General features: G+C 37.9%; 1 protein-coding gene across 1 annotated transcript in view; it reads right to left on the reverse strand.

Moving 5' to 3' along the window:
• Positions 1-15736, reverse strand: part of LOC143223192 (platelet-activating factor acetylhydrolase 2, cytoplasmic-like) — a 34962-nt gene extending 19226 nt beyond the window's left edge. The window contains exon 1 of the mRNA XM_076450785.1: positions 15322-15736. Within this exon, the coding sequence (XP_076306900.1) occupies positions 15322-15492 (171 nt within the window). The 5' untranslated portion in view covers positions 15493-15736. The remainder of the gene's footprint in view (positions 1-15321) is intronic.

The following is a 15736-nucleotide window of genomic DNA, read 5'->3' on the forward strand; positions in this document are numbered from 1 at the left end:
GAAAAAAAAAAGTACTAGTTTGAAGTTAAGCCCAAAGCTACACAATGGACTATTTGTGTTCTGCCCCATGGGTATCGAAACCCAGTTTATAGCGTAGTAGTCCGCAGATATTCCGCTGTGCCACTAGAAAACAGTAGTAAACAAGAGAAAATGTTTTGTTGTATAAAATTTATAGTAACATATAATAAGCGATAACTTGTGCCATGCAGATAAACGATTTCTAGTGCTATCTTGATCCAGTGTGAAGTTTACAGTTCAATTAGATAACCTAATATAATGTTATGTTGCAGTTTTATTTTCTTTTTTTCTTGCATTTTTAGTGAAACAGTAGTATATTTATTTTCATTAGGTAATGTACACTTAGAATACTTTGAACCGTAGCTCTTCATGACGAGAAACCTACTTGCAATAAAAAGTGTATCTCAGAACAACTTGTATGGGTATTAACACTTTTCTTGATAAGTAAAGAACAACGTTTCGACATTTCTAGGTCATCTTCAGAGTTCTGAGATGCATTCAACCGTAGCGCTAATTTGCCTCGTAGTAATAATATCAAGATGTCCTAAATTTCAGTTTTGTTCAAAATTTTAAACTTACTTTTGTAAAAACCACTCACTTTCAATTGATACAGAGGTTGATTTAATTTTCAAGTGGTGTGATCTTACCGATTGAAGATTTAATTCCTTCTAGGAATATAACAGTAATAAGGCCTAACAAAATGATAACAAACCCAGACAGAATATATCTTAATTCTTAACTGTCCGTAATTTGAATGCTGTAAACTGTTTTATTTGAATTGCTTGAGCTACACAAACTTAACAAGTTACCACGATTAGAAAATTCATTCGAACATTATTTTTCATGAACCTCATTGATACGATCAAGTACAAATCATTATTATTATAATTTTATGTTTTTCTTTGTCTGACACCATTGAGTGGAATAAATAACAAAAGAAATCAGACAGATTAATTCCGTAGTTAATTTTCAATGTGACAGATAATACACGTATCTTAAACATTGGTAACAATTATACGCCAGGATGTTCACTGAACAGTATGCTAATATAAACAAAAACTTGTAGTTTCCCCCACCTGGTGATTCTTAAACCTGCCCTATAATTAATACTAGGTATTTTACAGTTCCTGCAATATAGTCTTAACATAAATTTATATAAATTAATTGGTGTGTAGTGTACTACCACGATCACCATGTATGTTGGATGAAATTCAGCCTGTAAATAACCCTATAGTAATCTACACTACCTGCTCGACAAACTTTCACAAAGACACAGCATTTAAACCTTTCGGTAACATTAATTTACATTAAAGCTCAAAAAGTCTATTTAAAAAAAAAAAAGAAACAATTATCAGAAAAGTATCTACTGCGATGTTTCCAAGAATTCATTAACTTTATATATTTTTTTAATAATATCAAGCTCAACTGAGAATACACTTATCCATACAGGGTGGTTATAAAGATCTCATACTACAAATGATTACGTCTTAAACCTCCTGCCTTAAGGGAAATCAAAACACTTTGGGAGTGCATTAAAAATCCTATGCTTTTCGTCACTTCAGTCGTCAAATCAAGACTTTCCTGGAGTGATTGTAAAAATCATGTGTCCTGAGCCACCGTATATTTAAAGAGAGAAATTAAAGCAGTGATAATTTGATATGATATAGGAATTCAGTATAGCTTTGAAACTCTCCAGAGAAAGACCAAACGTTCTTTAATAAACAATTCTATGTTTAGTTTTGGTGAGAAGTTTGTTCCTTTGGACAAGTGACTTAAAATATAAATTGGAATGTGGTATTTTAATAATTACCGTTTATTTTACAAGTATCTGATCAGTTACCTAAAACAGATATTCTAAATAATTTGTGTATGCAATGATCTAATGCTATTTAAAGCTATTATTTCACGTAATGCGGTTACTTTAAAAGAAATGAAAAGCAAATTGTGAGCTAACATATCTGATTAAGAAGAGAACATGTGGAAAACTGACAGTTTGTGTATAAGAATCAAACCCGTAATAAAAGGCTTGTACATTTACTCAGTCTGAACTTACAATTCTGTAAATATTTACATGACGAAATATACAAAAGGACGTTGAATACATTAAAGGAACTAGGTTTTAAGCAAGCAGCATGTATGTGTGTAAAAACTTCATACTTTAAGAACACAAATGAGTCGTACACTTCCAGAGTTTAAAACAAAGTAAAACAAACAATACTTTTTAAAATAAATTAACCGCCATGTATGCCTAATAAATGATGCATTTCATCCTCATTTCCCTGTTTCTATAACCAGAACAGATATAACGCGTTTAAATTAAAATATTTTGACTGTCAATGTATGAAAAGTACGATAAAACTTAAAGAATTTCCTGGTAATTATTAGTTTAAAATGTAATTAAGAGCCTTACATTCGTGCATGTTTTAGTTACACGGGTTATTTTATTTGCAATTAATCAACATGCACGCTTACACAATGTTACTTTTATGCTCTAGTATCAGAAGTTAAACTTAAGCGTTTAACAAAATTGTAAGTTTTATTGATACAACGTTCCTTCAAAATCTTTTATCAAAGATATAAGTATGTATTTCAAATAAGAAATGGTAAATATGACCAAGCGTAAAAGTTGTAGAGAAAATATTGTTTGTAAATCGAATGTCTCCGGTTAAAAGACAAAAATGTAGAGAGTAAGCGCATTATGGTAAATATGTTCACACAAGTGGATTAGTTTGCTTAAAATTGTTTAACTTAAAAAATACAAGTCAGTAAGACATGAAGTAAAAACTAACTTACAACTAAAATTAAAAGAAATACAAAAAGGCAAGTTATGTAATGAAATTAAATTCACGCATTAAGATATGTGTGATACTATTAAATAATCTCCTGCATCAATATGTTATGTGATACTGCTAAATAATCTACCGTATCAATATGTTATGTAATACTGCTAAATAATCTACCGTATCAATATGTTATGTGATACTACTAAATAATCTCCTACAATCAAGAAGTTATGTGATACTGCTATATAATCTCCTGCATCAAGAAGTTATGTGATACTGCTATATAATCTCCTGCATCAAGATGTTATGTGATACTGCTAAATAATCTCCTGCATCAATATGTTATGTGATACTGCTAAATAATCTCCTGCATTAATATGTTATGTGATACTACTAAATAATCTCCTGCATCAATGTTATGTGATACTACTAAATAATCTCCTGCATCAATGTTATGTGATACTACTAAATAATCTCCTGCATCAATATGTTATATGATACTGCTAAATAATCTCCTACAATCAAGATGTTATGTGATACTACTAAATAATCTCCTGCCTCAAGATGTTACGTGACACTACTAAATAATCTCCAACAACAAGATGTTATGTCATACTACTAAATAATCTCCCGCAATAAGATGTTACGTGATACTATAAATTAACCATGTACACCAAAATTATATACAATATTACTAAATTATCTTCTGCATCAATTTGTTATGTGAACGGGTTTTTCTTTGAGTCGAGGTTGATGTTGCATAAATGTGTCAAGGTTGGTGTCAACAGGAACATTTCGTGTGGACGACTTTGGAACAACTTAATTCTTCAAATAAAAAACATAGCGAAACGTCTACGCAGTGAAACAAAACGTCAGCGCAATTATACGGGTTTTTAACTAAATCCATATAGATAGTTTTCTAAAGTCGTGTATTCTCTGAACTAAATATAAAATTGTAACGAAAAGCGTGATCTTTTACGCTTTAAGGTTTACGTAACTCAGCTATATAGTCTCGCTCACTAATTTAATTAAAGTAATGCAGTGATTTGTTAACTTCTTTGTTTACCTGAAGATGACCTGAGAAGGTCAAAACGCAATTCTCTACTTTATTTTAATAAAAGTTTTAATACCCAAACCCGCCGTCTTGAGATACATTTCTTACTTCAAGTGGGTTTCTCGTCATTATGAAACCCGCTACGCTAATTAAAATGTAGTCGATGACAATTATGTAATTAGTATGTACAGTACTGTGCAAAAGTATTGATAGAAAGTAAAAAATTAGACTTCAGGCTACTTTCTAAAAAACAGAAGGTAAATCACAGAAGAAACATTTTATTAATATTCATATTTTGTACAACAGAGACTCAGTGGAAGTGTTTGAGTTCAGCAAACAGTTAATATTTTTTGTCAACATCTTGCTTTAATAACAGTAGACAGTCTTTTAGGCTTTATTGCAACATATTTAATCAAAGCGTCTTTTGGGATTTTACTCTAAATGTCTCTAATACACTCCCATACAATGTCTTTGGAAGTAACTTTTGATTTGTCAAATGTTTGGTCTATCGAATTCCAAATCTGCTCAAATGTGTCGAGATCAGACTTTGTGGGGTTCATTGTACCATTTCACTAATTCCAGAAGCTTCTTTTTTAGCTAATTAGTTTCTACATAGGTTGAATAAGTGTTTGAGGTAATTATCTTCTTGGTAATAGAAACTTTTACTGATAATACACAAACCACTGAATATGCCATGATGAGTCAGTATCTGATGGTACTTGCGTTGATCCATTATTCCATCTATCCTTGCAAATATCTCCAGTCACCTCAACAGAAAAACACCCGCAAACCATGACACTGCCTTCTCTATGCTTCGTGGTAAATTATATGCATTTAGGTAAGTATCTTTTAGCTTTCTTATGCCGAACGTACAATGTACTTTTGAACTAAATATTTCAAACTTGAACTCATCCGTCCATAACACCCTTTTCCAATCATGAAAAGTGTAGTTTTGTTTTGTTTTTTTACTTTTAAACTAATTCTTGTCTCTTGACAGTATTTGGAGATAGAAGTAAAGTTTTCTAACTGCTACACAACCAAATATTCTGTTCTCATTGAGTCTTAATACTGGAGATCTGGGCACTTTTCTGTCATTCGGTACATGGTCGTTTATCTTATGCTTGACAAGAGTGAGTCTTCCTTCTCTCCCCGAAGATACATAAAAATACTTAACATTAGTATCATTGAGTTTAGATGTCCTGTCTCGTCCTTTCCTATTTTTAAATTTACATGTCTTGATCTTACGATCTTGATTGTTTGATTGATTTAGTGTTTTATGGCACAAAGCAACTAGGCTACCTGCGCCAAACGTCCGGTAAAAAGGTAAAAATAAAGTAAATGTAGTAAAATACATAAAAGGAAATGAAGGTAAAACAAAACATCATTGAAAAACAGAAAAAGCATAAAACCAATGTTGACACCTAGTCTACAATGTTAAGAGAGAAAGCAGAGTAAGAGAAGTTGTAAAGTACTTACTCTAGCAAAATGGTAATGAGCATAACCCGCCAGGAAGACTAACAGGTAAGTTCAAGAACCACCGTCAGTCACCTGAAGTTAGCCTTTCCAGTCCTGGTTCCGGGTTATGTGTCATAGCAGCCATTATCAAAATGTAAAATAATAGAAGTTTTAAAAGACACATAGCAAAATTGAAATAATGAGTAGCCAAATGTCCAGGAAAAAGGTAAAAGTCAAGTAAATGGAGTAAAATTTGTAAAAGCAAATGAAGGTAAAAACAAAACAGGAATTAAAACAGAAAATGGCGTAAAACCAATGTTGAGATTCAGTCTACAAAGTTGTAAAGGACTTCCTGTAGCAGAATGGTAATGATCATAACCCGCCAGGAAGACTAACAGGTAAGTACCAGAACCACCGTCAGTCACCTGAAGTTGGTTTTTCCAGTCCTGGTTCCGGGTTATGTGTCATTACGGCCAGTACTAAAAGATAAAGTGATAAAAGTGTTAAAGGACATGCAGCAAAAGTGTAATAACAACTCGCCAGGATGACTAACAAGGCAATGTTACAGTTGGCCTTTCCAGTCCTGGTGTCGAGTTATTTAATGTTCTGGCCATTTGTCAATGTCAAATTGAACTAGAGAGAATGAAACTGTAAAAAGCGAACCACAATTAAAAAGGTGTAATGAATAAATATTCAACACTTAAATGAGATTTAAAAGATTAATGGCCATTAAAAAACTAAAAACTTTATCAAGGTGGACAGTGTCACCATCACAAATAACACTATCCAATGTTACAGATAAGCCCTGGGAAAAAAGTGCCGTCGTTGAGAATCGTAAAGATGACAAGAAAGTAAAATGTGGCTGACAGTGATTTGATCTAGCTTACGGAAGCTAGATGGCCAAAGCCCAATAAAGGGTTTTATGTGAAAAAGCTTGTTGTCGCGTTGCTCACTCCAAGTGGACTGCCAGCTGGCACGGAGCCGAGCCTTGAATACAAGACCATAGTCCATGTACGGAATAGGCACAGTGGTGATAGTGCCGGAGCAGATAGATTTAGCTGCTGTGTCTGCAAGCTCGTTCCCGTGAATACCAACATGGCCTGGTATCCAGAAAAACTGGATAGAAGTAGCAGTTAATGAGAAATGGGCCAGTTGGTTTTGAATATCAGTGAGAACAGGGTGTGAGCCAACGTGTAGCGATTCCAGGGCCAGTATAGAACTAAGCGAGACAGTATAAATAGTGCAGTTGGAGTACTGCTGAGCTTCAATATGATCCAGGGCAAGAGATATGGCATACAGTTCAGCAGTGAACACAGAAGCTGTAGAGGGGATTCTGTGCGCAACCACCGAACCGCAGCAAACCATAGCAGAGCCCACTGAATCATCTGATTTGGAACCATCTGTATAAATGGGAACGGAATGATCGTTTGAAAGATGTTCATTAAATAAAAGACGGTACTTCCAATCTGGAGTATCTGCCTTTTTCAGATGACTGAAAGAAAGGTCACATTTGGGGGCTGTAATAAGCCATGGTGGGATGGGCTGATCTGTGGAATCTGCAATGTTATCCCAGGACAAACCCAATTCATCCAATTGCGCCTGGATGCGAAGGCCAAACGGAGCAATGGCAGATAGTCTGTTCTGAAAAAGTATGGCCCACTGAGGAAGGAAAACACATCCCCAGGTGGGATGCTTTGGCAAGGAACGAAGTTTCGAAAAATATAGTAAAGATAGTTGCAAACGGCGAAGGTGCAGAGAAGGTTCATGAGATTCAACGTATAAACTTTGAATTGGAGATGTGCGGAAAGCCCCAGTGCAGAGTCGAAGTCCTTGGTGATGAACGGGATCCAGCATCTTTAAGGCCGAGGGTCTGGCAGAGCCATGGACCATTGATCCTTAGTCGAGTTTTGATAGAATAAGAGCACGATATACCTTTAACATAGAACATCGATCTGCTCCCCAACTGGTAGTAGAGAGGACATGGAGGATGTTCAGTACTCTTGTGCATTTGACCCAAAGCTGCTTTAAGTATGGTATAAAAGTCAGCTTACGGTCAAAGATAAGCCCCAAGAACTTGGTCTCAGGGACCACTGGCAGCGAAACTTCATCGATATGAAGTTCAGGATCAGGGTGAATACTCCGTTGGCGGCAAAAGTGCATGCAAACGATTTTAGAAAAAGAGAAATTAAAGCCGTTCGCCTTAGTCCACTTCAGTACACGATTGAGGGCAGTTTGTAGTTGCCGCTCAATATCTCATGTTCGACGAATGACATCAGATGTGAAAGTCGTCGACATACAGCCCATTCGCAATAGTGAGAGGGAGTTGTTCAGTGATGGCATTTATCTTTACACTGAAAAGTGTGACACTCAAAACACAGCCCTGAGGGACTCCAAGTTCCTGTACAAAAGAACGGGAAAGTGTCGAACCCACATGAACTTGGAATCTCCTGTCCATTAAAATTTTTTTAATAAACATGGGTAAATGGCCACGTAACCCATATGTATGGAGGTCTCGCAAAACGCCATACCTCCATGTTGTGTCATAAGCCTTCTCAATGTCAAAGAATATTGACACAAGATGTTGGGCGTTTGAGAAAGGCTTCTCTGATTGATGTTTCAAGTCGAATTTGGTGGTCTGTGGTGGAGTGCTGTCGTCGGAACCCACACTGGGTAGGCGAGAGGAGGTTGTTTGATTCGAGGAACCAAACAAGACGAGCATTAATCATCCTTTCTAAGGTCTTACAGAGACAGCTCGTCAAAGCAATTGGACGGTAGTTTGAAGGAATCTTGGGATCTTTCTCTGGCTTAGAGAAAGGTAAAATAATAGCCTGGTGCCAGGCATCAGGAAAAACATTCTCCTACCAAATCCGGTTAAAGACAATTAAAAGGATATCAAGAGAAGCAGGAGATAGATGGTGCAGCATGTCATAGTGTACATCATCAGGTCTAACAGATGTACTGCCAGACTGGTGAAGAGCCATTTTCAGTTCCACCAGTGTAAAGGGACAATTATAGTTAAAGAGACAGTCAGATCGAAAGGAAAGAGGTGAACGCTCTGCCCGAGTCTTGATGGTCAAGAAGGTGGAGGAACAAGCAGAAGTGCTAGATACCTGGCAAAAGCATTCACCTAGAGTATCAGCGATCCTCCGGACATCAGCCACCTCCTGACCATCAGAGAGTAAGATCGAGAGGGGGCAGAATTGTAGTGCCCACTGACCTTTCGAACCCTGTCCCATATGACCTTGGAACTGGTGGCAGAAGATATGCTAGTTGTGAACTTAATTCAAGATTCCTTCTGGCTTTGACGTCTTACCCACCGAGCATGTGCATGGGCCCGTTGGAGTGCGACGTGGTTTGAAAGTGTGGGATATCTACGAAATGTATCCCAGGCCCGTTTTTGAGCCTTCCGTGCTAAGTGGCAAGCAGGATTCCACCATGGACGAGGATATTGTGGAAAACTTGTCGATGTTTTAGGAATATACTGAGCAGCTGCTTGTATAATACAGCCAGTTACCGCTGCCACACAATCGTCTGTTGATGGCTGATTCCCGATGGCAGGATCAAGTTCTGCGAGAGCAGTGAAAGTGGACCAGTCTGCCTGATCCAGCTTCCACCGGGCACGCGGGTAGGGTGGCATCGACCACGGCCAGTCTCTCTCAAAAGTATAGGAAAATGATCACTGCCTAGTGGAGTACTGTCAACCCTCCATGAAAAATGGAAAAATAAATGAAGGGGAGAAAACTGAAAGATCAATAGCGGTAAAGGACTGACTAGGTGCATGAAAATAAGTGGAAGGACCAGTATTGAAAAGAAAAAGATTGTGGTCAGAGAGCATACGCTCCACAGAGCGACCCCTCCCATCAATAACAGCACTTCCCCAGAGGGGATGATGTCCATTAAAGTCCCCCAGGAGTAGAAAGGGAGACGGCAACTGTTCAACGAGAGCATGAAGGTCTGATTGATCATATGTCTCACCAGAGGACAGGTAAAGAGAACAAACAGTGATGGTATGACCCAAGGAAACACGGATGGCTACGGCCTCCAAGGGTGTGGTGAGTGACAAAAACAGGGTAGGCACATACTGATCAACCAATAGTGCCACCTCTCCATGTCTCGTCCATCACACAGCCTGTCATTTCTGTACAGAGAATACTGCCGAATGGTGATTGTATCAGCAGGTTTTAGAAATGTTTCTTGTAAGGAAAGACATACAGGATGGTAGGAAGCAATCAGTATTTTGATATCATTCAGATTAGAGCGTAAACCTCGACAGTTCCATTGTATCAAGGTGTCCATTTTTAATGACGGGTAGGCGAAGTGGCTGGAGAACCCTTCTGTTCACGATCACGTCTTTTTTTCCTTACTGTCCTTAGTCGGAAAAGGTATATCAACCTCCATGGATCCTGCCCTGGGTCGATTGGGCAGGTCTTTGTTATTGGAAGGGGATTCCAGTGACTGAGGACGCGAACGAATGATTGTTTTGCCTCTTGGGGTGGGAGAAAAAGATGTATCAGAAGAAATGCCTGCATTTGAAACTGAAGGATGTGGATCTTGAGGTTTGTTGGAATGTATGGGAGGAACAGAGATGGGTGTGAAAGTCGATTCATCAACCTTTTTAACCATGGAGGTCAAAAGGCTTTTCATTTGTTTTGAGAACGATTCTCTTGGAGGCACAGAGAGATCTGTCTGCACTTCCACTGTAGTTGTGGAATGAAGTGCAGCATCATATGTTATGTATCGTTTCCAAACGCTGCACCTCTTTTTCCTCCAACCATTTTGGGCAAGAACGAAAGTAGGAAGGGTGAGAACCGTTGCAGTTGACGCAATGTGGGTCCATGTCACATTCATAGGCATCGTGGTCCTTGCCACCACAACGAGCACATGTCAGGGAACCACGACACGATGTTTTCGAGTGGCCGAACCTCTGACATTGGAAACATCGGAGACGGATTGGAATGTATGGCCGTACCCTGCAAATTAGATAACCTGCCTTGATGGTGGCAGGTGCACGTGATGATGTAAATGTCAAAACGAGGGTATTTGTTGGCAGTGTAACTCCATCTTTGCGAGTGGAGATGCGCCTCACTGCAGAAACTCCTTGGAAGGAGAGACCAGCGAGAATCTCTGACTCGGGGACGTTCTTCAAATCCCTCTCAACAATAACTCCTCGTGAAGAATTCATGATAGCATGAGGGGTAACCTCAATAGGTATATTTCCAATTGCCGTTGAATTCAAAAGGAGTTCACTGTGGTGGGTTGTGGATGTTTCAACTAATGTCTCCAGATCGAAGCTTCTTTACTGACTTTGGAGAGCCAGCAAGACCCTCTAGTCCCTTCTGAATAAGAAAGGGTGACAAATGCCCTAAAGGCTTTTCTGAAAGAGAATGTAATATAAGAAAATGTGGTACGTGTGTTACAAATGTTGAAGATTGCTGCTCAGAGTCTTCAAGACGTGGTCGCTTACCTATTGACTGTTTTTTCACTATTTTATTTAAATTTTTTGAAGGAGGATTCATAGGAAAAAAAAATTTCGGTACCCACTGACCCCACCCACCATGGAGCAATACTAGGGGACGCACTACAATGTCATGCAAGGACAATGCAGCAACGCCAGGGTTTTGTGAGCACTATGCCCAAACACCAGCATCAGGCACAATGCCCACAACACCCGTTGAGAACTTCCAACACTGGTACTTGGTTGACTCTAGCCCAAGTGGACCAGCCGATTGACCCAAGGGGGGCCACCCAAAGGCCGCCCGTCTACAGGAATTCAAGGCCAAAGTGGTGTGTTGGGGTTGGACCCCTCAACCACCAGGATCCTCTCCTCCCCTTCACGGGTCGCCACGCACGGCAAACACGTGGGTGGATGTTTAGATCCCAGAGAAGGTATCCAGACAGAACAGAACCTTCCCTGGGAGGTCCCCTCACCACGTACAGGAATCCACACCGAGGGGTCTTACGATCTATGGGTATACTTGACACCATTTGGGAAGCGTTTCAAGTAAAGCTATCATGCGAACATTTTGCTCTAATGGCAATTCTATAAAATGTTTGGACCATAGCATGACAACAAAACTTAATAATTATATACTGTTGGCCAAAATCTTAAGGCCAATGAACATAAAGAAAAATATGCATTTTGCGTTGTTAGATTCAACCACTTATTTGAGTAGAGCTTCGAAAGATGAAAAAAAGGAAAGGGAAAATAAAAATAAACTTTTCAGCATTAATGAAGAAAATGTGAACACTGTGAAATTAGCCTAAATACTAAATGGTCAAAAGTTTAAGACCATACTGAAACGAAGCGTTAATCGGTAAGCACGTAAAGAAATTTAGTCATTTGTGTTCAAGCATTAGCGTTGTCAACATCTCCCACTGACATTTCCTGTGTTACATTGAGTAAAAACATGGCAAAGGCGAGAAAGTTGACAAAGTTTGAACGTGGTAGAATTGTCGAGCTGCAAAACAAAGTCTCTCTCAACATGCTATCACTGGCGAGATTGGGCGTAGTAAAACTGTTGTTGCAATTTTTTTAAAAGACCCTGAGGGATACCAAACGAGAATTTAGAGTGGTCGGCCCAAGAAAATTTCGCTGGCGTTGAGCAGGAGGATTCGACAGGTTGTCCGACAAGACACCAGCCCATCGTCGAACCAGATTAAGGTCCTTATCGACGCAGAATGCAGCTCAAGAACAATAAGACCACATATACTAGAGAAAGGCTTTAGAAACCGTAAACGTCTTCAAAGACCATGCCTCCTTCTACACCGCGAAACAGCTCAGTTAAACATTGCTGAGAAGCACCAAACATGGGACGTAGAAAAGTGGATGAACGTTTTGTCCTATGATGAGAAAAAAATTAACCTGGATGGTCCAGATGGCTTCTAACGTTAATGGCACAATAAGGATATCCCACTGAAGACATTTTCTACACGACACAGTGGAAGAGGTTCCATTATGATCTAAGGTGGTTTCTCCTTCCATGGAACAATGGAGCTTCAGGTTATACAGGGGCGTCAAACAGCAGCTGGCTACATTGGCATGTTGGAAAGAGCATCCTTATTGACTGAAGGCTCTCGCTTGTGTAGAAATGACTGGATCTTAAAGCAGGACAATACTACAATCCACAATGTCCGCAGGACAAAGGACTTTTTCATGGCAAATAACGTGATTCTTTTGGATCATCCAGCGTATTCGCCCAAACTGAACTCCACTGAAAATGTTTGGGGTGGATGGCAAGTGAAATCTATAGAAATTGACGTCAATTCCAAACAGTGCATGATTTCGTGAAGCCATCTTCACCACTTGGAATAACATTCCAGCCAGCCTTCTGCAAACGCTTATGTCGACCATGCCACAGCGAATGTTTGAAGTTATTCTCAATGTCGGCCATGCAATTCACTACTGAGACCTCTTGTTGGGCATTTCTACCTTGTTTAGGACTTCTTTTTGGTATGGTCTTAAACTTTTGACCAGCTAGTATTTAGGCTAATTTCATAATGTTCACATTTTCTCTATTAAATGCTAAAAAAGTTTTTTATTTTTGTTTTCCGTTTTCTTATTTTCATCTTTCGAAGCTCTACTCAAATAAGTGGTTGAGTCTAACAACGCAAAATGCATATTTTTTCTTTATGTCGTTGGCCTTAAAATTTTGGCTAGCAGTGTGTATATATATAGCGTAGACACCGTTTTTTTGTTGTTTTTTTTAAATCAAGGTTTATTATTGTAAAGTACTATTAAATCGATTTCTTCTAGCATATACTGGTACTATATGTCAGGTTCTTGCTGGCTTCTTTCTGTACAGTTAAGACACTGCATGGGATACCATGACAGCTATTTCAGACCCCAGGTTTGATCAGTATGTTCATTCAAGCAGAATTCTTATGACATGTTCTTGGTATAAATATATAGGAATTCTAAATAATAATAAGTATTCTCACCCTGGTTCATTCAGTTGTCAACATGTAGCAGTAAAGTATTACCATTGTGTTGAAATTTACATTACCTAATGACATGAAAGAATTAGTTCCATAAAATGAAAAGAATGACAAAATATCCTCTTCTTCTGACACTTCTGCACAGTACTGTATTTATGCATTAGGATATGCGGAATTCTTCCATTCCACGAAACCCCTGGATGTATTTCGAGGAACCCCGGTTGAGAAGCATTGCTCAAAGTAACTTTGGTACCCCAATAGCACAGCGGTACGTCTGCGGACTTATAATGCAATAAACCGGGTTTCCATACCTGTTGTGGGCAAAACATAGATAGCCCGTTGTGTAGCTTTGTGCTTAGCTATAAACAAACATCGAAGTGATTTAAGTTTTTTATATATCGTTTGCTGAAATAGAAGTGCTCTAGTACTATGGCCAAAAAAGCATAATAATTAGGCCTACTAGTCGTGCGTTGTTTCAGGGATCGTCTGTAATGAAAAAGAAGTTATTTCGCAAGTCTACAATTTGCTGCTATTCTAAAATAATATTTTCTTATGTACACAGAACAAACCAATACTGGATAATCAAGAAATTAAGTATACAATACGTTTTAATACTATACAATATACATGTAACTGTACGTAATTCTTGATCATGACGTGTGACGAATGTTTTACAACTCCGGTTTATTTGTTATTAAGCACAAAGCTACACAATGGACTATCTGCGCCTTGCCCGCCATGGGTATCAAAACCTAATTTTCCACGTCAGACGTACTGCTGAGTCATTGAAGGCGAGTACGTAGAAAGCGAGAAATAAGATATGAATGCCAGAATGAGTTAATTATTCAGTGAAGTACTGAGTTAATTAATTATGTTCAATGAGAGTTAATAAGCTAAACAGTGAAAGTTATTGCGCTTGTTTTCAGTAATGGAGTTATTAATCTAGTCAGTGCAAGGAAATCCTGCAAGTAAGCTTATTTGTGATTTGACACATTGGTTTCATAATTTCTATTGAAAAATTGTTTAGGAAGTTAGGTCTACCAGTGAACGTAGCCTACAGTACGTGTCAGTGAAAAAAAAAGAAAAAGTAATTCGTTATCGTTACGTGAGCTGGACTTCGCATTTTATTTACCAAATAATTCAAGAGGAACAGTGTAACATATACACCCAGACGTTAAATATTATTCGTTAAACATATGAGTTTCGTATATTAAACTCAAATAAACAACCACCTTTAAAAAAAAAAAATTACAAAATGTATTCAAAAGTTCGAAAGAGAATATTGTTTGGACTTGTAGTTATTATAATTTAAAAATCAACAATATTTAAAGTCACACTAAAAACTTGTATGTGAAAGACCAAAACGTACCCTTAATTTTATTAAAGACAACGCTACATTTTCCGACCTACAGGCCATCAGGTTTTATTACAACCACGTTTTTGCATCTAAAACTGCGTTCTCAAGGTCAAAACGTGTAGTTCTGTTTTACGTTAAGCGTTTTGTACCTTTAAATATAAAGGTTTATTGTGATGTATTTAATTGTTGTTATCTTAAATTGAAGTACAAACTATTGCATTATCTTATTACATGTAATCTGTATTTGTTTTATAAAAATGTACCAATCATCATATCACATATACGTGAGGAAACAAAAACATGCTTCGTCAAAATATCAATCTGTACTTTAGACAGAGATATCACATTCGCTTTAAACGGAATTATTCCTGTCTTGTGGTAATTCAACCGTATATATATATATATATATATATATATATATACACACACACACACACACGGTTGAGTTATATAATTCGAAATAACTAGATAACACTTAATATTACACCCAGCTCACCATCAAATCATAATTCATCCAGTAATAAGAATTATATAATTTCTGTTTAGAATCAGTACTAACAGTAGCAATGTAAGCAGTATGAAACAAGTTGTAAAGTGAAAGCATTCTGGAGTAAGTATTTAAGTATGTCAAAACAGGGTGGTATTTACAAGTTTAGGTTAATAACGTATTATTAGAAATTACACGAGATGGAAATATATGCAATGTATAATAGACTTACCAGTATACCCATGTGTGCAGCTGGATAGAAAAGTCTCATAAACACCCCGGTTTTAGAATAGCCGGTCATTATATCAGTACACCCTACAGTGTACGGGCCGGAAGCCAAGGGAAGGTGCCACTTACCACAGTGTCGTAGCTTCATTTGCAACAACTTCTTTTCTTTCCCCATAATCAGGCCACGATTAGAGTTTTAGTAATATTATTTAACTCGAGTTTCACTTCACTAGAATCACACGATGACCTTAATATTACCTCCCGTCACATACACGTTGTTCATTAACGACGAACAGAGCTGTAATAACACACTACTCCTGTTACAGCGACTACTACAACACTTTAACCTACTTAAAATTATTGAGCTGAACAGCTCACTGGTTACCCCTTCCTTGCTACATCGCCATCTGCTGGTGATA

The sequence above is a fragment of the Tachypleus tridentatus genome, chromosome 8, assembly GCF_004210375.1.
Source record: "Tachypleus tridentatus isolate NWPU-2018 chromosome 8, ASM421037v1, whole genome shotgun sequence".
Taxonomy (NCBI): Eukaryota; Metazoa; Arthropoda; class Merostomata; order Xiphosura; family Limulidae; genus Tachypleus; species Tachypleus tridentatus.